This window comes from Anabrus simplex, chromosome 1, assembly GCF_040414725.1.
Source record: "Anabrus simplex isolate iqAnaSimp1 chromosome 1, ASM4041472v1, whole genome shotgun sequence".
NCBI classification, from domain to species: domain Eukaryota; kingdom Metazoa; phylum Arthropoda; class Insecta; order Orthoptera; family Tettigoniidae; genus Anabrus; species Anabrus simplex.
In genome coordinates this window covers 1,716,496,868-1,716,523,773 of record NC_090265.1, presented here as the reverse complement: position 1 = coordinate 1,716,523,773, position 26,906 = coordinate 1,716,496,868, and the positions used below count along the sequence as shown (strand labels likewise).

Genomic DNA, 26,906 nt, shown 5'->3' with positions numbered 1-26,906 from the left:
CCAGCATATCATGAGCCATCACTGCACGTTTTGTAAATTCTGGCCAATTTGCCCGCCGAAGTAACCAGAGCTTGGGTACTTCGGACTGTCTTTGATTCAAGAGAGGCAGAATTATCAGGAAACGGTCACTATCACAGAGGTCGTCGTGTACTTGCCACCGTAGCAGGGGAACTAGCGCACAGCTGCACAGAGTGACATCCAGGTGTGAGAATGTGCCATGTGCGCTGCTGAAATGTGTCGGTTCCCCTGTATTAAGAACAGGTTGATCATTTGCTCGAGCATCCTCCCCCTAGAACAGGAAGATGGAGACCACATAGTATGTTACGGGCATTCCCGTCTCCCAGCATGAGGAAAGGAGGACTCAACTGAGGGATCAAATCTTCTAGTGCACAAATTTCAAGGTCGTAATCCGGTAGAATGTACACGTTGCACACCGTTGTCATTACTGGCAACGGAGTGCGAACTGCAACTGCATCTAGCTGAGTACAGGGTGGTACTTCTTCGCTATAGATGTCTGAGCGAACTAGGGTACAAACGCCCCCAGTTGCTGCGCCATCCATAGCTACTCTGTCTTTGGAATAAAGACGATATCTTCTCATAGTTGTGTCGTTTCCAGGTCTCAAACGAGATTCCTGTAGACAGACTATGGAGGCCGCATAGACGGATATCAATTGACGTAACTCAGCTAGGCGACAGTGGTAACTACTGCAGTTCCATTGCAATAGTGCCATTGTGTGAATCGGTAAGGCTTCAAATTTAGAGCATTTTCTTGCCCTTTGTTCGGTCCATTACCTGCCAGGTTCCGCCGTCTTTGTCGGTGTCATTTTTGTCACAATCATTATCCACGACAATTAATGGCTCAGTCTCCATTATCTCCTCAGAAGAAGGAGGCGCAGTGACTGGACCCTCCGTGGACAGTGATCTCATTGATCGGTTACAGTGGGCCTTCTTCCTGGGAGAACAAGGTTCTCCAGAAAGTGATCGAACAAGAGGGCGTCGGGGCCTCTCGTTCTTGCCCACTCTTTCTCTCTTTTTTGGAGGAGAGCCGGCAGATGGCTTACCGGATATCTTCGGGGATCCTGTGACCCCCGATTGAGTTGGAGAAGGCTTCTCCAATTTCTTAGGGGAGCTCTGTGGCTTCCCTTTCTGCTCCTTTGTAACCTGGGAATTGGAAGGAGGGCTGGAAAGTCCAGCCCTATTTGGGGAAGTCTTTCCCCTCGCCCTGTTGGGGGAGGACTTCCCAGCTGAGCGTTCCTGGGAAACAGCCTTCCCAGGCAACGTCGGCAATAACGCACTTTTCGATTCTTGAGCTGTTAAAACTCCAGTTTCCTTAGCGATTATCTTTTGTTGCTGGCTTTGACTTATCGGTGCGTTTTCAATACTGCTGTTCTGTACAAAACTCTGTAAAGTGATCCGCACATTTGCGACCTTTTCAACAAAGGAGATGGAGAACTCCGGAGCAGCCATGGATTTTAACTTCCTCCAAGCGTCTGGATAAGATAGCTTATCCAGCGATTTTATCTCCTGGATCTTCTTCTCTTGCTTGAATGTGGGGCATTCCTTGGAGATAGGAGCATGCACACCCAGGCAGTTTACGCACACAGGTGGTAGTGTGCAGTGAACACCAGGATGCTTGCACTTTCCACACATTTTGCAGGTCGTCGTACCTGTACATCGCAGTGAGGTATGGCCAAACTTTTGACAGTTATAACACCTCATTGGTGCTGGAATATAAGGACGAACAGTCAGACGATACATTGCCACTTTTATCAGTTCAGGTACGGTCTCGGCGTCGAAGGTAAGGACGAAAGAACCCATATCGAGTAGCTTATCACCTACACACCCCTTCAACCTCTTCACGTCGATTACACCCCGACGTACTAGGTACCGGATCATAGTATCATCGGAAGACTTAACCAAATCCCTGCGGAATATAACTCCCTTGCAGGAGTTAAGGGTTTGGTGCTTCTCGATTTTCACCTCTACCTTTCTGAATAGCTTGGCTTTAAGTAGCCATCTGAACTGCTCAGCCGTAGATGTCTTGATAAGTACGGATCCATCTCGGAGCTTGCGCATCTCGTCCACTTCATCAGCAACAATTTCTTCAATTGAATTACTTATCGTAAAAGGACATTCGTCAAGGAAACTTTTACCATCGACCCTGGAAACAACCAGGAATCGAGGAAGACGTTTGTCACTTATATAGAGTACAGGAACTGGAGTATACAGCTTATGTTTCTTACCAATTTTAGACGCTGTTTTTCGAAGGGTGCCACCCTTTGAAAAAGAAGGAAGAGAAAGAGGTTCCATCTTTGGTCCCACAAGTACTCCGGAAATATGAAGTCGACCTCCAGCAGAGCCAAGGAGATGTACCGAAGGCAAGGGTATTTACTCCAGAGGGCGCCCGGTATCTGGAGGGAGTTGCTTGAAACTACTCTCCCAGTAGCCATGCATCACCTCGCCACGACCCGAAACTTGTGATTGGGAGAGGATAAAACCTCCGTACTAACCTAATCTACCCAAGGCAGAGAGGGTGGCCAGACAGCAAGAGGAATGAAATTTAAGAAGTAAGAATAGAAGGGTAGAAATAGAATTGAAGAATAAAGAGCACAGACACCTCTCAAGGAACTCGGGGGACACCTTGTTAGTCTGGCCCTACACCGAGGCCAATTCAGCATGGGTAACCCTAAGCTGGCACAGCCCTTGGGATCAACAAGCACACAAGCCCCCACACCGACGTCAAGGTCATGGTGTCCCTAGAGGGGCCTCCATGGTGCATGTGGGTTTGATAACCCAGCTGTCTACTCAGTGAGCTGCGACGGCGGGTACGGTAGAGCGGGATGATGCACGTTCCTCTATTACATTCCAATGAGCTGAAGGATGTGACAGTGTTGCCAGCTTCTCATTTTTGACTTGTTTTCCAACAGCACCAGATCCGATTTGTCTATAGAAACCTGCCGACCTCCAAGTGCGGCATTTTTTGTTCACCCTGTATATACAGTATATATATATAACCGGACAGAATGAACAGGAGAGTCTGAGTAGAAACAATCCTTGCTCGAAACTCCAAAGTCTTCCAGACATAAAAGGATGGAAATTTACCACTAATAGGATAGTAAAAAAAAAAAAAAGACAAAGAAGCGCACAGTGAGCCATACTTACCTCCTTTCTATTCATACAGATCATTAATTCATACGACTGGTTCATCGAGACCACTGCTTTCACATTTTCCTTCAACAACTGCAAAGCAAAGAGGAAACTCAGTGAACTGTTAACAGTTAATGGGACAGCTGTAAAAAGAGAAGACGGCAGCACAAAAGGAATGTTTATTCACTAACTTAAAATATAATGACTAGTTAAGGAAATTAATTGGACATAAAAAACCTATCTCCAGGGTTGTATGTCTCTTCAGTCATCAGATCAAAGGCTGGCGGGTTATATATTCGTAGGAAAATCGCAAAAACCAATAGTGGTGCCTGATGAGAAAATAACTAATGATGGTAGAAGTAAGGAGAACATAAAATGCAGGCTAGCACAAGTAAAGAAGGCATTTCTTAAGGCAACGCTCTGAGATAAAAATATATTTTTACATAATGCATGGATTTTCATGAAACTTTGTGGGAGTGTCATCTACATAGAGATATCATGAACATTTCTTTCATATACAATTAATAGTTTTTTCCAAAATAAACTTATTTGAAATTTTCAATTCCATTTTTCATGAAATTTAATTAACATATTAATGTAAATTCATAATTAGGTAGATAATACTTTTTTCTAAAGCACTACGTATCATTTTCTCTGTACTTAATTTACTGTATATAAGGAGACATATCGTACTAAAGTTTGTGTGGGATTTAAATGTAAAACTACAGTTGGCAAACAAAGCTTTATTACAGTGATAAATTGTTTGAATTCAGCAGAATAACTTCGTGATAAGAAAAAAGAGTCTCAATCCTTTAAATTTCAGTCATTAAAAAAAATTTCACCTAAATGACCAAAATATCTATTTTTATCTCCGGAGTGTCGCCTTAAGAAAAGAAATTTGTTCACTTCGAACATTGATATAGGAATTAGAAAGGAGTTTTTGAAGACTTTAGCTTGGAGCATGGCATTGTATGGAAGTGAAACATGGGCGTTAACTAGCTCAGAAAGAAAGAGAATAGAAGCTTTTGAAATGTGATATTACAGAATAATGCTGAAGGTGAGATGGATAAATTGAATCACGAATGAAGAGATACTGAATTGAATTGTTGAGAGAAGATCGTTGTGGCTAAATTTGAGGAGAAGGGATAGAATGATAGGACACATCTTAATAATGTTATTGGCTTTAAGTCCCACTAACTACTTTTACTTCACACCAGGCAAATGCTGGCACGGCCGATTCCTTCCGACTCCTAGCCCTTTCCTGTCCCATCATCGCCGTAAGACCTATCTGTGTCGGTGCGACGTAAAAAACTAGCAAAAAAACTACTTTTACAGTTTTCAGAGATGCCAGGGTGCCAGAATTTAGTCCTGCAGGAGTTCTTTCACATGCCAGTAAATCTACTGATGAAAGGCTGACGTATTTGAGCACCTTCAAATACCACTGGACTGAGCCAGGATTGAACCTGCTAGGTTGGGGTCAGAAGACAAGCGCCTCAACCATTTGAGCCACTCAGCCCAGCAAGATACATCTTAAGACACCCAGAACTTTTGCAGTTGGTTTTTTAGTGAAGTGGGGGGGGGGGGGGGTAAGAATGGTAAGGGTAGTCTGAGGTATGAATATGACAAGCAGATTAGAGCAGATGTTGGATGCAGCAGTTACGAAGAAATGAAAAGGTTAGCACAAGATAATCCTAGGATGATATGGAGAGCTGTATCAAACCAGTCTATAGACTGATGACTCAAACACACAGAGGAGTGTTGCCCAGTAGTACGTCCTCTTAAAACAATAACAACCACCCCCACCACCACCATCCAAACCCATTGCCTTTAGTATATCCTCAGAAAGCTTATCAATTCCAGCTGCTTTTCTGGTTTTGAACTTTTGTATCTGACTGTAAATATCTTTGTTCATAATCCTCCTTTCCCCTTATCCAACTCCTGCCAGGTAAGGGCATTTATGGCACTTCTCCACCTTCTTCTCTCCTTCCACCATTCCTCTTCCATCCTTTTGTCCCAGTGTAGGCTTCTTCTTGCACTCCTCTTTATTGAATCGATCCACCTAGTTCTGGGTCTCCCTCTTGCTCTCTTTTCCTCAAACTTCATCTCCATAATCTGTTTTTATATTCTTTCCTTCTCCATCCTCTTTAAATGTCCAAACAATCTTAGTTTACTCATATCAGTTCTCTTATTTAGGCTTTCCATTCCAACCTTCTTTCTCAAATCTTCATTTCTCAATCTGTCTTTCCATAATATTCTGCCAAATGTAACAAAATTTGTATGATATACGTATCACAGCTATATTAAGAAACCTGCATATGGAATTTCTGATTGCAGAATTTTTTCAAGTAGTAGAGATTTTTTTAAAGTCCAAAATGTTAGAACATAAAACTTACACAAACTTTAGTACGATATGTCTCCTTATATACAGTAAATTAAGTACAGAGAAAATGATATGTAGTGCTTTAAAAAAAAAAAAAGTATTATCTACCTAATTATGAATTTACATTAATATGTTAATTACATTTCATGAAAAATGGAATTAAAAATTTCAAATAAGTTTATTTTGGAAAAAACTATTAATTGTATATGAAAGAAATGTTCATGGTATCTCTACTTTTATGTAGATGACACTCCCACAAAGTTTCATGAAAATCCATGCATTATGTAAAAATATATTTTTATCTCAGAGTGTCGCCTTAAGAAATGCCTTCTTTGCTTGTGCTTCATTTTTTAATATAATATTACCTGCATCACCTGAATCCGTACAACTGCACTTTTTTTTTTTTTTTAATCTTGTACTCATTCTCTAAGATCCTGTCCATACCATTCAGCAATTTCTCCAGATCTTCTGCAGTCTGAGATAAAATAATAATATCATTGACAAATTTGAGGGTTTTGGACATGATATTGTATAGGCTTTTGGGCTAGTGCCGTGTCAAGAAAATAAGGGTTTTGATTTCCTCTCCTTGGATTGTGATTCCCTTTCCAAATTCCTCTTTGATTTCCTTTACCGCCTGTTCTATATAAACAGTGAAATGGACGGGGAACAAACTGCAGCCTTGCCTCACTCCTTTCTGAATTGGTGCTTCTTTTTAAAAGCCCTGCAGACTGATTTTTGTACAGATTATAAATAATTTTTCTTTCCAGGTATCTGATCCCGATTACCTTCATAATCTCAAATAACTTGCTCCAATCAACATTATCAAAAGCCTTTTCTAGATTTACGAACGCCATGTACGTCGGCTTGTCCTTCTTAATTCGATCCTCTAAGATCAGATGTAAAGTCAGCATTGCTTCACATGTTCCTACACTTCTTCTGTAGCCAAACTGATCCTCTCGCAACTCAGTTTCAACTTGTCTTTCCATTCTTCTGTAAATAATACATGTTAAAATTTTGCAGGCATGAGATACTAAACTAATGATGCGGTAGTTTTCACACTTGTCAGCACAGGCTTTCTTGGGAATGTGTATAACATTCTGCCAAAAATCGGATAGCATTTCCCCTGTTTCATACATCTTGCACACTAAATGGAATAACTCGCCACGGTGTTTCTCCTAAAGCAGTCAATAATTCGGAGGGAACGTCATCAATTCCAGGTTGATAAACTTAACCATGATAGGTTAATATGGTTGTTTGATCCGTATTGACTAGTCTGAATCTATAACAGAACTATTTAAAATAGTGTTACTTGAATCTGCCTTGTCAATACACCTTATAATGAAAGAAAAGTATTTATTTAACCATACATGTTTTGGGAAGGCTCCCCATTTCGCCCCAGTGTGCTAAGTTGGGCTCCACGGTATGCACTAGCCATGTGTCTTGGTAGGTGTGCTATTTACCAACCGATGAGCCCAACTTAGCACACTGAGGCGAAATGCTGGCAACCAGGAATGAGTTAGCTGGAAGGCTTCCCGAAACATGCATGGTTAAATAAATAGTTTTCTTTCGTTATAAGGTGTATTGACAAGGCGGATTCAAGTAAAACTATTTTAAATAGTACTGTAATAGATCAATTCCAGGTGCATTGTTCCTATTTAGGTCTCTGAAAGTTCTGTTGAATTCTGACCTCAAAACTGGGTCTCCCATTTCATCAGCATGAACAGCCTCTCCTTGATCCAGAGCCATATTACTTACATCTTGACCTTGATATAAGTGTTGAATATGTTCCTGCCATCTTTCTGCCTTGTCTTCTTTCCCTAGATGTGGTTTTCCATTTGAGCACTTATAATCATATAACTAGTTTTCATTTCTCCAAAGGTTTCCTTGATTTTCCTGTATGCAGCATCTACTTTTCCTACGACCGTACAACCTTCAACATCCTTGCACTTCAGCTATTCCTCCTTAGCTGTCCTGCACTTTCTATCCACTTCATTCTTTAATTGCCTGTATCTTTCCTGCCCTCTTCATGTTTTTGCAATCTTGTATTTTCATCGTTCATCGAGTTATCCATTGATTCTTAGTTGATCTTTGCTTTCTAACTAACATTTCTCCAACAGCCCTACTGACCTCATTCTTCATGACTGTCCATTTTTCCTCTATTGTGTTTCCTTCACTCTTTTCTTTCAATTTGTCTAGATAGATCCCATCTCCTTGCATTCCTTCCCTTCTTCAATTTCTTCAGCTTCAGATGGCATTTCATGACCAACAAATTGTGATCAGAATCCAATCTGATCCTGGGAAAGTTTTGCAATCCAGCACCTGGTTTCTGGCTCTCTGCCTAATCATAATGAAGTCTATTTGATACCTTGCAGTGTCTTCAGGTCTCATCCACGTATACAGCCATCATTTGTGGTGTTTGAACCAAGTATTAGCAAGGACTAAATTGTGATTGGTGCAGAATTCAACCAGTCGACTTCCTCTTTCATTCCTTTGTCCAAATCTGAATTCTCCTACTGTCTTACCTTCTCTTCCTTGGCCTACCACTACATTCCAGTCTCCCATCACAATTAGGTTCTCGTCTCCTTTTACATATTATATTAAAGCTTCTATCTCTTCATATATTCTTTTGATTTTCTCATCATCCGCTGAACTAGTAGGCACTATTGTCATAGGCAAAGGAGTTGGTGTCTATCTTGACAACAATAATCCTTTCATTATGCTGGTCGTAGTAGCTTACCCAATGCCCTATTTTCTTATTCATTATTAAACCAACTCCTACATTTCCCATTTGATTTTGTGTTTATAATTCTTTAGTCGCCTGACCATAAAAACCTGCTCTTCCTGCCAACGTACTTCACTTATACTAACTGCATCTAACTCTAGTCTGTCCTTAACCCTTTTCAAATCCTCTAACCTAACACAACGATTCCAACTTCTAACATTCCATGCTCCGACTCACCAAATGTCCATGAATATGTTTATTCCCATCGGTAACCTGAAATATTTGTTCCACATGAGTAAATTTATAATACCAGTATAGTTGGTCCGTTATTGGACATTAGAAATTTTCCAGCTAACTCATTCCAGGTTGCCAGCGTTTTGCCCCAGTGTGCCAAGTTGGGCTCCATAGTATGCACTAGCCATGTGTCTTGGTAGGTGTACTATTTACCAACTGATGAGCCCAACTTAGCACACACTGAGGCGAAACGCTGGCAACCAGGAATGAGCTGGAAAATTTATAATGTCCAATAACGGACCAACTATATTGGTATCACCAAATGTCAGTATCCATCTCCTGATGACTGCCCCCCCACCCTTGTTTAGTCCCCATCCAGAGATCCGAATTGGGGGCTATATTACCTCCAGAATATTTTACCCGGGAGGAAGCCATCATCAGTACATCATTCATACAGAGAGAGAGCTGCATGTCCTCAGAAGTTTATTACGGCTGTAATTTTCCGTTGCTTTCAACCATGTAGCAATGTCAACACAGCTAAGCCATGTTGAGTATTATTATAAGGCCATATCAGTCAATCACGCAGATTCCTGCCCCTGCAACATCTGAAAGGCTCCTACCCCACTTTCGATGAACCATTCATTAGTATGATCTCTCAATAGATACCCATCCGATATGGTTGCTCATGTGGCTCGGCTATCTGGGACACGCAAGCCTCCCCGCCGTAGCAAGGTCACATGGTTCGCAGCGGAGGAAAAACACTCCTTTATACAACATTAATAAAAGGGAAAAATGGAACGGGTCTGACACTTCAAAAATGAAGGTATTGACCAAAGGAAGACAAGTGTCACAAAGGGCGTGAAAATTAAAGGCTCCCCAGGCCTCATAATTCTAATACCATCGGGGTCAGAAAAGAACAACAGTTGGCCAAGGGAGGTTGGATAGGATAGATGAAAGTAAGCAGAGTGGCACAAGTTAGTGAAAACAATGCCAGGACCAAAGAGGACATAATAGGATACAGATGAAACTCATTAATAAAGTTTGGTGCCAAGCCAGATAATTCATACAAAGCTAGGTCAAGCAGCAGGGAAACCTTTCTGGACAGTAATAAAGAATCTTAGGAAGGGAGCAGAAAAGGAAATGAACAGTGTTTTGAGTAATTCAGGTGAATTCATAAAAGATCCCAGGGAATCACTGCAGAGGTGGAGGGAATATTTTGAACATGTTCTCAATGTAAAAGGAAATCATCCTGGTGGTGTTGCGAACAGCCAAGCTCATGGGGAGGAGGAAAATGATGTTGGTGAAATTATGCTTGAGGAAGTGGAAAGGATGGTAAATAAACTCCATTGTCATAAAGCAGCAGGAATAGATGAAATTAGACCTGAAATGGTGAAGTATAGTGGGAAGCCAGGGATGAAATGGCTTCATAGAGTAGTAAAATTAGCATGGAGTGTTGGTAAGGTACCTTCAGATTGGACAAAAGCAGTAATTGAACCTATCTATAAGCAAGGGAACAGGAAGGATTGCAACAACTATCGAGGTATCTCATTGATTAGTACACCAGGCAAAGTATTCACTGGCATCTTGGAAGGGAGGGTGCGACCAGTGGTTGAGAGGAAATTGGATGAAAACCAGTGTGGTTTCAGACCACAGAGAGGCTGCCAGGATCAGATTTTCAGTATCTGCCAGGTAATTGGAAAATGCTAAGAGGGGAATATACAGTTGTGTTTATGTTTCGCAGATCTAGAGAAAGCATATGACAGGGTACCAAGGGAAAAGATGTTCGCCATACTGGGGGACTATGGAATTAAGGGTACATTATTAAAATCAATCAAAGGCATTTATATTGACAACTGGGCTTCAGTAAGAATTGACGGCTGAATGAGCTCTTGGTTCAGGGTACTTACAGGGGTTAAACAAGGCTGTAATCTTCCACCTTTGCTGTTCATAGTTTACATGGATAATATGCTGAAAGGTATAAAATGGCAGGGAGGGATTCAGTTAGGTGGAAATGTAGTAAGCAGTCTGGTCTATGCTGACGACTTGGTCTTAATGGCAGATTGTGCCGAAAGCCTGCTGGAACTTGAAAATAGGAGCAACGAGCCTTTCGAAGACTAAATTGATGTCAGTAGGTAAGAAATTCAACAGAATTGAATGTCAGAATGGTGTTACAAAGCTAGAACAGGTCGATAATTTCAATTATTTAGGGTGTGCATTCTCCCAGGATGGTAATATAGTAAGTGAGATTGAATCAAGGTGCAGTAAAGCTAATGCAGTGAGCTCGCAGTTGCGATCAGCGGTATTCTGTAAGAAGGAAGTCAGCTCCCAGATAAAACTATCTTTACATCGATCTGTTTTCAGACCAACTTTGCTTTACAGGAGCGAAAGCTGGGTGGACTCAGGATATCTTATTTATAAGTTAGAAGGAACAGGTATAAAAGTAGCGAGAATCATTGCTGGTACAAACATGTGGGAACAATGGCAGGAGGGTACTCAGAATGAGGAGATGAAGGCTAATTTAGGAATGAACTCAATGGATAAAGCTGTATGTATAAACCGGCTTCAGTGGTGGGGTTATGTGAGGTGAATGGAGGAGGATAGGTTACCTAGGAGAATAATGGACTCTGTTATGGAGGGTAATAGAAGTAGAGGGAGACCAATACGACAATTGTTAGGCTCAGTTTCTAATGATTTAAAGATAAGAGGTATAGAACTAAATTAGGCCACAGCTCTAGTTGCAAACAGAGGATTGTGGTGACGTTTAGTAAATTCACAGAGGCTTGCAGACTAAACGCTGAAAGGCATAACAGTCTATAATGATAATGTATGCATGTATGTATGTATGTATGTATGTATGTATGTATGTATGTATGTATGTTTTATTTTCAAGTACTTACTATTTTGTGAATAATGATCTGATACCCCTAGTTCATATGGCATACTAGATCATTGAGAGCATAATTTCAACCATAACATCACACCACACAGTAACTTTACCTTAAAATGAATGACTGACACATTAATACAAAGCTGATATTATGACAAATAATAAATCCCTTCGAAAGCAAGACAGCAGAGCATAGCATACATAAGATAATGGGTATACATCAGTATCCAAGTACCACATAAAAATAAAAATAACAGAATTAAATGCACTGAAACAAGGAAATATATAGAAATATATGAATAGAATCATTCAGTTTCCAGCCCCTGATATATGCTCAAACAGGAAATACAGGATATCAGGAGGACTGGCAAAGATATATTTCTCATAAACAAGCACTCAAGGAACAAAGATTTACATATTTTACAATTTCAAATAGCACAGGCATGTGGGCACATGGTATTCAAACAACACAAATAGCATCAAGGGAACTACTGCTTAAAATCGATGAGTGAATTCGAACAAGGTTAATCAATTGGGTAAAGTCGGATTCATGCAATCCAGCAATATTATCTCCACAAACTTGATGCCATATGACCAATTCTTTGTCAGAAGGGCACACTGATTGAGGTTATTCTTAGAATTACTTCACCTCGAGTCAAACAACTTCTAATTATTAAAAATCTCTCATTTCATGCCTACTTGTCTGCCATCTACAGAAGCTGCCTACAACTATTTACATGCTGTGAATGACCACCTGCGTGATCTAAAAAAGTGACAATCTACCTGAAGCTAGCTACAGATCGGAACCAAAAGCCCCATTAGAATTTCACCGGGGTGCCAAGACTCACCTAAGGGCCCTGTGGTCACCAACCCATGCTCCGAAGTTGAGTGCCCCTGAGGTCCCTTCTAGTCACCTGTTACAACAGGCAGGAGGTACCATGGGTGTTATTCTACCTCTCCCACCCACAGGGAGATGGGTTGGGATATAGTTTTCAGGGGTTGTAGTAAAGATGTAAAGAAGAGGGAATAAATCTCTGGTAAGACCACAATTATCAATCAATCAATCAATCAATACTGATCTGCATTTAGGGCAGTCGCCCAGGTGGCAGATTCCCTATTTGTTGTTTTCCTAGCCTTTTCCTAAATGATTTCAAAGAAATTGGAAATTTATTGAACATCTCTCTTGGTAAGTTATTCCAATCCCTAACTCCCCTTCCTATAAATGAATATTTGCCCCAGTTTGTCCTCTTGAATTCCAACTTTATCTTCATATTGTGATCTTTCCTACTTTTATAAACGCCATTCAAACTTATTCGTCTACTAATGTCATTCCACGCCATCTCTCCGCTGACAGCCCGGAACATACCACTTAGTCGAGCAGCTCTTCTTCTTTCTCTCAATTCTTCCCAACCCAAACATTGCAACATTTTTGTAACACTACTCTTTTGTCGGAAATCGCCCAGAACAAATCGAGCTGCTTTTCTTTGGATTTTTTCCAGTTCTTGAATCAGGTAATCCTGGTGAGGGTCCCATACACTGGAACCATACTCTAGTAGGGGTCTTACCAGAGACTTATATGCCCTCTCCTTTACATCCTTACTACAACCCCTAAACACCCTCATAACCATGTGCAGAGATCTGTACCCTTTATTTACAATCCCATTTATGTGATTATCCCAACGAAGATCTTTCCTTATATTAACACCTAGATACTTACAATGATCCCCAAAAGGAACTTTCACCCCATCAACGCAGTAATTAAAACTGAGAGGACTTTTCCTACTTGTAAAACTCACAACCTGACTTTTAACCCCGTTTATCAACATACCATTGCCTGCTGTCCATCTCACAACATTTTCGAGGTCACGTTGCAGTTGCTCACAATCTTGTAACTTATTTATCACTCTATAGAGAATAACATCATCCGCAAAAAGCCCTACCTCCGATTCCACTCCTTTACTCATATCATTTATATATATAAGAAAACATAAAGGTCCGATAATACTGCCTTGGGGAATTCCCCTCTTAATTATTACAGGGTCAGATAAAGCTTCACCTACTCTAATTCTCTGAGATCTATTTTCTAGAAATATAGCAACCCATTCAGTCACTCTTTTGTCTAGTCCAATTGCACTCATTTTTGCCAGTAGTCTCCCATGATCCACCCTATCAAATGCTTTAGACAGGTCAATCGCGATACAGTCCATTTGACCTCCTGAATCCAAGATATCTGCTATATCTTGCTGGAATCCTACAAGTTGAGCTTCAGTGGAATAACCTTTCCTAAAACCGAATTGCCTTCTATCGAACCAGTTATTAATTTCACAAACATGTCTAATATAATCAGAAAGAATGCCTTCCCAAAGCTTACATACAATGCATGTCAAACTTACTGGCCTGTAATTTTCAGCTTTATGTCTATCACCCTTTCCTTTATACACAGGGGCAACTATAGCAACTCTCCATTCATCTGGTATAGCTCCTCCGACCAAACAATAATCAAATAAGTACTTCAGATATGGTACTATATCCCAACCCATTGTCTTTAGTATATCCCCAGAAATCTGATCAATTCCAGTCGCTTTTCTAGTTTTTAACTTTTGTATCTTATTGTAAATGTCATTATTATCATATGTAAATTTTATTACTTCTTTGGCCTTAGACTCCTCCTCTATCTCGACATTATCCTTGTAACCAACAATCTTTACATACTGCTGACTGAATACTTCTGCCTTTTGAAGATCCTCACATACACATACATAGAGTATGGTTCTGGTGTATCGGACCCTCACCAGGATTACTTGATGCAAGAACTGGAAAATTGCAAAGGAAACCAGCTTGATTTGTTCTGGGTGTTTTCCAACAAATACTTACTTGATAATTGTTTGCATGATGCAGCTATACCAAATGAATGGAGAGTTGCTGTAATAACCCCTGTGTATAAATAAAACTATGATAAACATAAAGCGCATAATAATTACAGGCCAGTCACTTGACCTGAGTTGCATGAAAGCTTTGGGAAAGCATACTTTCTGATTATATTAAACATGTTTGCGAAATTACTACCTGGTTTGTTAGAAGGCAGTTCAGCTTTCAGAAAGTTTATTCCAGTGAAGCTCAATTTGTAGGATTCCAGCAAGATATAGCAGATATTTTAGATTCAGGGGGTTAAATGGATTGTATCATGATTGACCTATCTAAGGCTTTTGATAGGGTAGATCATAGGAGACTTCTGGCAAAAATGAGTGCAACTGGACTAGACAAAAGAGTGACCGAATGGGTGGCTATATTTCCAGAAAATAGAACTCAGAGAATTGAGTAGGTGAAGCATTCACTATCTGATCCAGTAATCAATAAGAGGGGATTTTCTCATATTATTGAACCTTTACATATATATTTATTTATTTATTTATAATATGGTTAAAGAACTGGAATCAGAGATAACGCTTTTTGTGGATCATGTTATACTGTATCGAGTAACAAATAAGTTACAAGATTGTGAGCGATTGCAAAAAGATCTTGACAATGTTGTGAGATGGACAGCAGGCAATGGTATGGTGATAAACGGGATGAAAAGACAGGTTGTTTCACAAAGATGAAAGGTCCTCTCACTTTTAATTACTGTGATGATGGAGTGAAAGTTCCTCGTGGGAATCACTGTAAGTACCCATGTGTTTAATATAAGGAAAGATCTTCATTTGGGTAATCACATAAGCAGAATTGTAAGTAAAGGTTACAGATCTCTCCACATGGTTATGAGGATTTTTAGGGGTTGTAGTACAGATGTAAAGGAGAGGGCATACAAGTCTTTGGTAAGACCACAAAGTATCGGACCCCTCACCAGGATTACTTGATGCAAGAACTGGAAAAATTACAAAGGAAACCAGCTCGACTTGTTCTGGGTGATTTCCGACAAATGTCACAAAAAGGTTGCAAAGTTTGGACTGGGTGGATTTGGTGAAAGGAGATGAGCTGCTTGAGTAAGCAGCATGTTCCAAGCTGTCAGTGGAGAGATGGCATGGAATGACATTGCTAGATGAATAAGTTTGAGTGGTGTTTTTATAAGTAGGAATGATCATAATATGACGATAAAATTTGGAATTCAAGAGGACAAATTGGGGCAAATATTCATTATAAGGAAGAGGAGTTAGGGATTGGAATAACTTACCAAAGGAGATGTTCAATAATTTTCCAAATTCTTTGAAATTATTTAAGAAGAGACAAGAGAAAGAACTGACAGGGAATCTGCCACATGGGTGACTGTCCTAAATGCAGATCAGTGGTGATTGAGTGATTGTTTGACTGATTGATGGAAATTACTTTCCGAGTTCGTAGGCCGTGTTCAAATTGGGTTAGTAGCTCCCATTGCTTCACCAGAGCCCAGCATACTCAATGGGTGATATGAATAAACTGGAGTTGTATCTTTTCTCTCATAAATATTAGGACATGTCTCAAATGTATATGAATCAAAAATCTACGTTTCAGCAGTGATCTTTGCTCATTGAGACAGATCGTTGGAAGACAGGAAAACTTAAAAGGGTCCACCCTTTTAAGTTTTCCTATCTTCCATTCTCAGTTCAATACGGACAAAAATGAAACTCTTAGATTTAAACACAGATCGTTAGCGGATTCTCTCTGAGACACATCTCTAAATGAATATGAATAAACTGGAGCTTAATCTCTCTGAATGGAGACTGATCTCAGAATTTCTTGAGACTGCCCAGCAGGTGACTTAAAATGATAAGAGTTTAGACTGAAAACGTGATGGCGGAATTCATGATGGTTTTACAACGGAGAAGAAAAATTTTACTAAGAAACAATGTTAGGTTTTGGTCCACCCAATTAATATACATCGTTTGCAAGTGAAAAACTATTTAATTAAAAAATATTAAATATTAGGGAATGTTTCATCTCTATTTGAAACTTCATCAGCCATAAAATCACATGAGTGTTGTAATCTACCATTGTTCAGAAATTGAAACAAATGGGAGAACCCAATGCCTTTTTAAGGATTATTTGACAAACGCAAAAAAAATATATTATATATACATTATTTACACAAGATGACCTCACCTGTTGCAAAAACTTTTGTTGTCTTCAATGTTAAAATTGAAATATACTTGAAATGTGACATGCCTACCATAATGTCTCATATGGAATGCAATGTCCATTGTTGCTGTCCGTATTTAAAATGGAATTTAATAAGTTTTTTAATTAAATAGTTTTTCACTTGTAAAGTGATGTGTATTGATTGGGTGGACCAAAACCTAACACTGTTTCTTAGCTTTAACTGTATCAATACGAATCTATACGATGAAGTTCGTAAAATGTACTGAAGAAAATTTTATAAAGCATGAGGAGGTTCTCTCGAACATGACTGTAAAGATCTCTACCGTTTCCGGAAAGAAAATGTGGAATGGTTAGCACAACATTTTCTGGAGGCAATACACGAGACAAGAGGTAGCTCTTACAAATGAGGAGAAAATTCCTAATGCTATAGGAGCAGATGACTGCACCCTTGTGTTAATCAGGAAACCACACATACATGAAGATGAATATATTAACAGAAAGGGGCGTGCCAGTATAAATGTGCAAGCTACGTGCAATGCCAGAAAATAACTCACAAGTATAGACACTGCTGGGCCAGGATCTGTCCACAATGCAAGAATTTGTATGTGCAATAATGATTGGCAATCGAGAAAATGCAGTTACTCTGGGTGATGAAGGATATGGGATAGCACCATGGCTCATGACACCTTTGCAGAATGCTAACAGTCAGGAACAGAGAGCATATAATAAATGCATTACAAAGGAACGTTATAATAGAAAAGTACTTTGGGCAGCTGAAACAACGTTTCTGAATCCTTCAAAATAAAATAAAGACTACCCGTAGCAAAAGTGCCTTCAGTTGTCATCTGTTGTATAATACTACATAACGTGGCTAAACATCTTCAAAATGAGGATTTTCAAGTACCTGCTGACAAAGTGAAGAACGAGGAGGAGGGAGAAGCAGCCGCACCCGGGGTGGTGGAGAGAGGACAGGAAAGAAGCACGAGTAATTCACGGTTCGTAGGTGAGTAAAAATTTTATTTTTATTTATATAACAATAACAATAAAGATGATGACGCAATGATAGCAATTAGCAACAGGATTTATATGTATCATAAGGTCTAAAATGTTCAAAATCAAACCAGAAATATGTAAAACTGTGCAATATAAAGTTCTGAAAATTTTCTTAGTAATTATTAAATTAATTTCACTATTCTTAATCTATCCTGCATTTGTGATTTTTTCTGTATGTTGACATTTTTTCTGTTCACAAAGTACAACTAACACTTTGTAAATAATTAATTCACAATCACGGAAAACATGGTTATGTTTAAGATACGACTAACAACTCTTCAAGGCTTTCATTATTCAATTTGTCTGCCTCCTAGGCTGAATGGTCACCGCAGTGCTTTTCAGTTCAGGGGGCCCCGGATTCGATTCCCAGTTGGGTCAAAAATTTTAACCTTAAATGCCCAACATTCCTGCAACTCACATACAACACTATCTTCCACTACAATAACACACAGTTTCCTATACAAGTGAGGTTTTCAAGTCTGAAAATTATCACACTCTATCACATGTTGGCCAAATGCTATTGTATGACTTTGTGAGTATCTGTGGACCTGGAGTAAGCTATCCCATTTATGTTTACTTTCAGTTCCATAAAATACCCTGCTCATGCCTTTTTCAATTGCACTGTTTCTAATTTTATTTTAAAAGTATTAATCGGTGGCTCGTGCCCTTGAGAAATATTGTAAAAGATTCCACAACATTTAACAAATTTGCATAATGACATCATTCAGCCAATGATTTGCTGCTCTCTATAAGTGCGGCTCTTTCTCAACCATCGCACCAAAATGTCACTTGCGCCGAATACTACAAGGGAACCATTTGGTTTGGATCAGACAGATTTTTATGAAACTTCAGTGAATAGTCAATCCACCTGTCTTAAACTGATCTGTGATATTCACTTTGTCATAAATTCAATGACAGTGGTATAATTAATTGCTGAAGATTAAATGTTTCTGTAGTACGAACTATTCCGGGCAGAACTCAGGATGGAAACCTCTGTCGCAGATACATCAGAGAGAAAGAAACACTGGCTCACGTTCTGGGTTCTTGCCCCTACGGCTAAGTACTGAGAAACTCACGTCACCACAAGATAAGATTACCGATTGCAGAAGAACTCCGTAGCAAAATCTTCCATGTACATGAAGAAGTCCACAGTTTGCCTACGACAGGGAGTACAAGACGAATTGACATAATTGCCTTTAAAGATAATGACAAGAAAGGCTTCATTATCGATCCGACCATCCGAGTTGAGCACCATCTCAGCCAGTCTACTGAAGTTCATCTTGAAAAGCAGAATATTTACGCACCCACCATCTCATTCTACAAAAATAAATAACAGCTGAATGAAGTAAAGATTATCAGCCTAATGGTTGGTGCTCGTGGTACAATACCTGCCTTGTTCATAGAATTCTGAAAGAAGTTTGACCTGCCTATGAACAGCAATTACAGAATAGTTACCACCACCATACGTGGATCTATACACATCCTGAAATCTCATCTGTTCGGACCTCCATAATTTTAAAAATCCGTATTACCACTATATTTCTATATGATAAAACATTCCGTATCCTTATATATACTTTACTTTGTCCATTGTGGCAACCCGCAATTGCAGGAAGTTGTTGATTTGTTCAATTAATATACATGTCGTCAACATCATCATCAATGTCCCACTCCAGTCACTCGGGTGTGGTTAACAAGTCTCCTCCACTCCTTTCTGTCGTTCCACTTTTCCTGCTCCATTACTTCCGCCACATCCAATCCAGCTTCTGTAATGTCCTTCCAAATCTGATCCACTCACCTTCTTGGTCTTCCAACTGGTCTCTTTCCCTTAACTTCTCTTTCCAATTCCCTTCTTGCTACCCGTTCCTTTCCCATTCTTTTTACACGTCCGAACCATCTCAGTCTTGCTTTCTGTATGTTCTGTACTAACGGTTCTATATTTAGCTATTCTCTGATTTTAATATTTTGAATTCTATCTCTTCTTGTCTTTTTAACTGATGTTCTTAAAAATTTAATTTATACTGCCAGGATCTTACTATCTTGTCTCTTATTAGTTACAAGCGTTTCTAGTCCGTATGTTACAAATTGGTATGAAATACTGTTTTTATAATGTTAATTTCATTCTCTTGGGAACTTTGTCATCCCATAAAAGCTCTCTGACTTGATAAAATGTTGTATCTTTACTTAGTCTGTTGTTAATTTCAGGATTGATTTCATTACTTCCATTAATAATGCTACCCAGATATGTAAATTGTTCTACATTCTCTAATCCTTCTCTGTCTATGTTCCCTTGGCTTTTTTTTTTCTCTTTTCCACAGTGCATGACTACAGTTTTCTTTTTACTAATTACCATTCCAAACTCCTTCAGATTTTCATTCCAAATGTCCAGTCTCCTTCGTACTTCTTTTTCTCCCTTTCCCCAAATCACCACATCATCTGCAATTCACTTCATCACTAGTGATACTCTATTTTGCACATTTTATGATTTCATCCTTCAATATAATAAACAATAATGGTGACAGTGCACTTCCTTGCTAAAGACCTTCTTTTGTATAAAATGTTTCAGTCACCACTCCCCACTTGTACACTGCTTTTACTCTCATGATACAACATTTTTATCTTGTTAATTAATGATTTTGGCACATTCCTTTTCAGTAGGCATTCCCATACATGTTTTCTCTTAACTGTATCATAAGCTTTTTCCAAATCGAAAAATACGAAGATGATTTCCTTGTTCCTTTCCGGATGTTTATCCATTATTGTTCGCACTGTAAATATCAAGTCTATTGTTAATCCATTCGTTCTAAAGCCATATTGTTCTTCCTCTAACTATGCTTCTATTATATCCGTCAGTCTTTTGTCTATGACTTTCCCCATTATTTTTAACCCATGTGATAATAGAGTTTTACCTCTATAGTTTTCACATTTCTTCCTATTTCCTTTTTTGAAAAATGGTACAATGCTTCTTTGTTGCCAAACTTCAGGTATCCTTTCATCCTTCCATATGGCATTGAGGGCTCTGTATAGCCACTGCAGTCCAATGCTTCCTGCTGCCTTAATCATATCAGCATTGAATTCGTCTTTTCCACTTGCTTTACCTTTGGTCATAGCTTTCACTGCCCTTTGAAGTTCCAACCATGTTATTGGGATCTCTTTTTTTTTATCCTTTTATTATTTCCATTTTCTTATCTCCTTCTTCCTCCAAGCAGTCATCCTCATTATATATAAAGTTTTTCAAAATACTTTGCCATCACCTTCTGAAGACCCTCTTTGTCATGTACTATGGATCCATCTTCCCTCTCTAATGCCTTGATTTATTCTTTTTGATTTTATTACCCTGTATAATAGTTTCTGCTTTCCTTGACTATCTTGCTCAATTTTGTTGGTAAACTCTCCCCAACATTTAACCTTTTCTTCCTTGTCAATCAATAAATCAATCAATCAATCAATCAATCAATCAATCAATCAATCAATCAATCAATCAATTGATCAATCAATCAATCAATCAATCAATCAATCAACCACTACTGCTCTGCATTTTGGGCAGTTGCCCAGGTGGCAGATTCCCTATCTGTTGTTTTCCAAGCCTTTTCTTAAATGATTGCAAAGAAATTGGAAATTTATTGAACATCTCCCTTGGTAAGTTATTCCAATCCCTAACTCCCCTTTCTATAAACGAATATTTGCCCCAATTTGTCCTCTTGAATTCCAACTTTATCTTCATATTGTGATCTTTCCTACTTTTAAAGACACCACTCAAACTTATTCGTCTACTGATGTCCTCCAATGCCATCTCTCCACTGACAGCTCGGAACATACCACTCAAAAAATAAAGGTGTTCTTTAATCCACCTATTCAATACTTTAATTTCCATTTATAGTGGTTACATAAACAGACTATCAATTAAATGGGACATGTTTTGCCCTCAATTTACGGCATCTTCAGCTTAAAACAATCTTCAAGAGTACACCTTATATTAATATGGAAGCTAAAAGTTTAGCGAGTTACTAAAATTCAGTACATAAAAATGTGAAAAATGTTACATTATACAAACATGTTAATGGAAACACTGTCAATGATTAAACCATAAACTGTTTTGCCAGAGACTAAATCTTATTCCGTTAAAAATGTCGAATTAAAATGGTTCATTTAAAATTGTTAGTGGAATACCAAAGTGACAATGACATAATGCCAACGACATGAGGGCATGAAACACAAGCACAAAAGTGAATGTCATAAATACAACATCTTCAAGGCCACTGATGAAATCGTGAGCATAAGGTGAAACTGAAGCATCAGAAATCGTTATTTGGGATCAGGAGTATACAGACTCAAATGTATACAGTGTAATTTTTCATATGTTGGACAGACTGGGAGAAGCTTTATGACAAGATACATAGAACATGTTAACGCAGAAAAACATAGGAAATACTCTGCAATGAGCTTGCATATGAGGGAAATTGGTCACCGATTTGAATCCATAGAGAAAGACCTAACGATAATTAGAAACATAGAAAAAGGGAGAATGTTGAACAAACTAGAAAGTTTGTATATCTATTTAGACCAGACGTATAACAAAGAACAGAATCTTAATGACATCACAGACAGTAAAAGCATTTTACATGAATTAACGCCAAAATTATTAAAGACAGTTCAAATAAATGGTTCATGTTTGTGGGTTACTGTAGTCACGTCCTAGTTCATGAACCATGGGCAACGGATGAGTGGCCTAGTAAGTGGTCCTGAGAGTCGGGATACCAGTTGCTATGGAATGGGAGTGGGCATCTCAGACATATTCTGAGTCATGGCCCTCCTCGTGCTCAGGCGGCTAGGACTATATAATTCACCGGTGGTCCATAACCCATTAGAGAGATTCTCACTTGGACTATGTGTAAGTAGGGTAACATCCTGCTTCATGAATTTACCAAGCTCAGAACATTTTAAGCAAGCCTCGGACCTATGGGAGTAACGGAGTCCCACTCCCATTTGATAGGCGAGGGTCTCCTTGGAAACAATTTGGCGAACGAAATGGAATTTGATGGGAAGCTATCAATATTAATTGGGCTTATGGAAGAAAGAAAGTAGAACTGGCTGAGTCAGCAAAGAGGATGCATCTGGATGTGCTAGGAGTAAGTGATATTCGGGTAAGGGTAGATAACGAGGAAGAGATAGGAGATTATAAAGTGTACTTGACGGGTGTTAGAAAGGGAAGGGCAGAGTCTGGGGTAGGGCTCTTTATCAGGAATACTATTGCACGCAACATAGTTTCTGTTAGGCATGTAAATGAGCGAATGATGTAGGTAGATTTGTCAGTTGGAGGAATTAGGACCAGAATTGTGTCCATGTACTCACCTTGTGAGGGTGCAGGTGAGGATGAAGTTGACAAGTTTTATTAAGCATTGAGTGACATCATGGTCAGGGTCAACAGCAAGGATAGAATAGTGCTAATGGGTGATTTCAATGCCAAGGTTGGGAATAGAACTGAAGGATACGAAAGGGTGATTGGTAAATGTGGGGAAGATATGGAAGCTAATGGGAATGGGAAGCGTTTGCTGGACTTCTGTGCTAGTACAGGTTTAGCTGTTACGAATATATTCTTCAAGCATAAGGCTATTCACCGCTACACATGGGACGCTAGGGGTACCAGATCCATAACAGAATATATCTTAACAGACTTCGAATTCAGGAAATCTGTTAGGAATGTACGAGTTTTCCATGGATTTTTCGATTATACAGACCACTATCTGATCTGTAGTGAACTAAGTATCTCTAGGCCTAGGGTAGAGAAAGTGAAATCTGTCTGCAAACGAATAAGGGTAGAATATCTCCAGGATGAGGAAATTAGACAGAAGTACATGGATATGATTAGTGAGAAGTTTCGAACAGTAGACAGTAAGCAGGTTCAGGATATAGAAAGTGAATGGGTGGCATACAGGGATGCTGTAGTAGAAACAGCAAGGGAATGCCTAGGAACAACTGTGTGTAAAGATGGGAAAAGGCGAACATCTTGGCAGAATGAAGTGAGAGCAGCTTGTAAACGTAAAAAGAAGGCTTATCAGAAATGGCTCCAAACAAGGGCCGAGGCAGACAGGGATTTGTACGTAGATGAAAGAAACAGAGCGAAACAAATAGTTGTTGAATCCAAAAAGAAGTCATGGGAAGAGTTTGGTAACAACCTCGATAGGCTAGTCAAGCAGCAGGGTAACCTTTCTGGACAGTAATAAAGAATCTTAGGAAGGGAGCAGAAAAGGAAATGAACAGTGTTTTGAGTAATTCAGGTGAATTCATAAAAGATCCCAGGGAATCACTGCAGAGGTGGAGGGAATATTTTGAACATGTTCTCAATGTAAAAGGAAATCATCCTGGTGGTGTTGCAAACAGCCAAGCTCATGGCGAGGAGGAAAATGATGTTGGTGAAATTATGCTTGAGGAAGTGGAAAGGATGGTAAATAAACTCCATTATCATAAGGCAGCAGGAATAGATGAAATTAGACCTGAAATGGTGAAGTATAGTGGGAAGGCAGGGATGAAATAGCTTCATAGAGTAGTAAAATTAGCATGGAGTATTGGTAAGGTACCTTCAGATTGGACAAAAGCAGTAATTGCACCTATCTATAAGCAAGAGAACAGGAAGGATTGCAACAACTATCGAGGTATCTCGCTGATTAGTATACCAAACAAAGTATTCACTGGCATCTTGGAAGGGAGGGTGCGATCAGTCGTTGAGAGGAAGTTGGATGAAAACCAGTGTGGTTTCAGACCACAGAGAGGCTGTCAGGATCAGATTTTCAGTATGCGCCAGGTAATTGAAAAATGCTACGAGAGGAATAGGCAGTGGTGTTTTTATGTTTCGTAGATCTAGAGAAAGCATATGACAGGGTACCAAGGGAAAAGATGTTCGCCATACTGGGGGACTATGGAATTAAAGGTAGATTATTAAAATCAATCAAAGGCATTTATGTTGACAATTGGGCTTCAGTGAGAATTGATGGTAGAATGGGTTCTTGGTTCAGGGTACTTACAGGGGTTAGACAAGGCTGTAATCTTTCACCTTTGCTGTTCATAGTTTACATGGATCATCTGCTGAAAGGTATAAAATGCCAGAGAGGGATTCAGTTAGGTGGAACTGTAGTAAGCAGCCTGGCCTATGCTGACGACTTAGTCTTAACGGCACATTGTGCCGAAAGCCCGCAGTGTAATATCTTGGAACTTGAAAATAGGTGCAATGAGTATGGTATGAAAATTAGCCTCTCGAAGACTAAATTGATATCAGTAGGGAAGAAATTCAACAGAATTGAATGTCAGATTGGTGATACAAAGCTAGAACAGGTCGATAATTTCAAGTATTTAGGTTGTGTGTTCTCCCAGGATGGTAATATAGGGAGACTGAATCAAGGTGTCGTAAAGCTAATGCAGTGAGCTTGCAGTTGCGATCAACAGTATTCTGTAAGAAGGAAGTCAGCTCCCAGACGAAACTATCTTTACATCGGTCTGTTTTCAGACCAACTTTGCTTTATGGGAGCGAAAGCTGGGTGGACTCAGGATATCTTATTCATAAGTTAGAAGTAACAGACATGAAAGTAGCAAGAATGATTGTTGGTACAAACAGGTGGGAACAATGGCAGGAGGGTACTCGGAATGAGGAGTAAAGGCTAATTTGGGAATGAACTCGATGGATGAAGCTGTACGCATAAACCGGCTTCGGTGGTGGGGTCATGTGAGGCAAATGGAGGAGGATAGGTTACCTAGGAGAATAATGGACTCTGCGATGGAGGGTAAGAGAAGTAGAGGTAGACCAAGACGACGATGGTTAGACTCGGTTTCTAATGATTTAAAGATAAGAGGTACGGAACAAATGAGGCTACAACACTAGTTGCAAATCGAGGATTGTGGCGACGTTTAGTAAATTCACAGAGGCTTGCAGACTGAACGCTGAAAGGCATAACATAACAGTCTATAATGATAATGTATGTATGTAGTTCAAATAAATTTAGGATACCTAATATATTTAATTCTTCATTCTCTAGTGCTCCACCTATACCTACGGATATTAGGCCTACTTCCAGCAAAACAGATCACTCCGCCCCTTTGTCAGCCTCGTCACAGTTATCTCCACCCACCCTCTCCTCCCTTCCACGCTCCCCCATTCCTTCCCCTCCGAGTTCACTACCGCCCTGCAGCAGTTATAATACGAGACTCACAGCCAACAGAAGGGCGGCTACCAACGCAACAGTAGATAACAAATGACAGCTTTCAACAAACATGTAAGTTCTCATCTGTTCCTTACAACGTAAACCAGAATTCTCTCTTTGCGTTCAACTTCTTAATCCTTCCTTTCCTTCTCTTACAGGGAACATTTTGCAGTACCTACTGACATTTCCTGACAAGGTCTCAGATAATAATATTGCCTACCAGTGCTAAGGGCCCCTTCTGCAATAATTCAACTGATGCTTCAGTTTCACCTTATGCTCACGATTTCATCAGCTGCCTTGAACATGTTGTATTTATGAGATTCATTTTTGTGCTTGTGTTTCACGCCCTCATGTTGTTGGCATTATGTCATTGTCACTTTGGTATTCTACTAACAATTTTAAATGAACCATTTTAATTAGAAATTTTTAACGGAGTAAGATTTAGTCTCTGACAAAATAGTTTTTGGTTTAATCATTGACAGTGTTTCCATTAACATTGTATAATGCATCATTTTTCACATTTTTATGTACTGAATTTTAGTAACTCGCTAAACTTTTAGCTGAATGTAGGATGCTAAATGGTTTATTTTGTCACCTATTCAATACATATAAACTTTTACAATTATGAATTTATTATTAATTCCACTTGAGACATGTTTCGCCCTTCATTGAGGGCATCATCAGTCAAATCACCTCCCCAAGGCAAAAATCAGGTACCTGATTAGTATTTAACATGCACACATTAATATACATTACAATGGGAAAATTAAGTACGAGAAACACTTGTACAATGGTGATAGTTGACAATATAAGTTTATAGACTAAGTAGTCTGCACCAATGCGTAAAAAAACTGGGTAATTTTAGCAGAGCTAGCAGTGGTGCTCCGAAGAATAATTGACACACTCATAGGAAATTATAACGTTTTTACAAATTATTTACATTATAACAGTCAGGGGAGAAAGGGTATAGTGCTCGGCGTCTATGTTTGTAACAAAAATTACTGTCAATGGTTGGTAACTATACAGTAAATTTACATTATCCAATTATCCAATTGTCAGTGTTTCCATTAACATTGTATAATATATCATTTTTCACATTTTTATGTACTGAATTTTAGTAACTCGCTAAACTTTTAGCTGAATGTAGGATGCTAAATGCACACATGCACACATTAATGACCATGTGCAGAGAACTGTACCCTTTATTTACAATCATATTTA

The 26,906-nt window shown here is 39.2% G+C and overlaps 1 protein-coding gene across 2 annotated transcripts in view; it reads right to left on the bottom strand.

Annotated features, from left to right (window-relative positions):
- The window catches only part of LOC136882181 (phosphatidylglycerophosphatase and protein-tyrosine phosphatase 1), a 69,289-nt gene that overhangs the window by 30,440 nt on the left and 11,943 nt on the right, over positions 1–26,906 (bottom strand). Inside the window, exon 2 of one of the 2 annotated variants that reach the window (XM_067154737.2) lies at positions 3,163–3,240. The exons of the other annotated variant lie outside the window; for it this stretch is intronic. Within the exon in view, the coding sequence (XP_067010838.1) occupies positions 3,163–3,240 (78 nt within the window). The remainder of the gene's footprint in view (positions 1–3,162; positions 3,241–26,906) is intronic. 2 annotated transcript variants of the gene reach the window in all.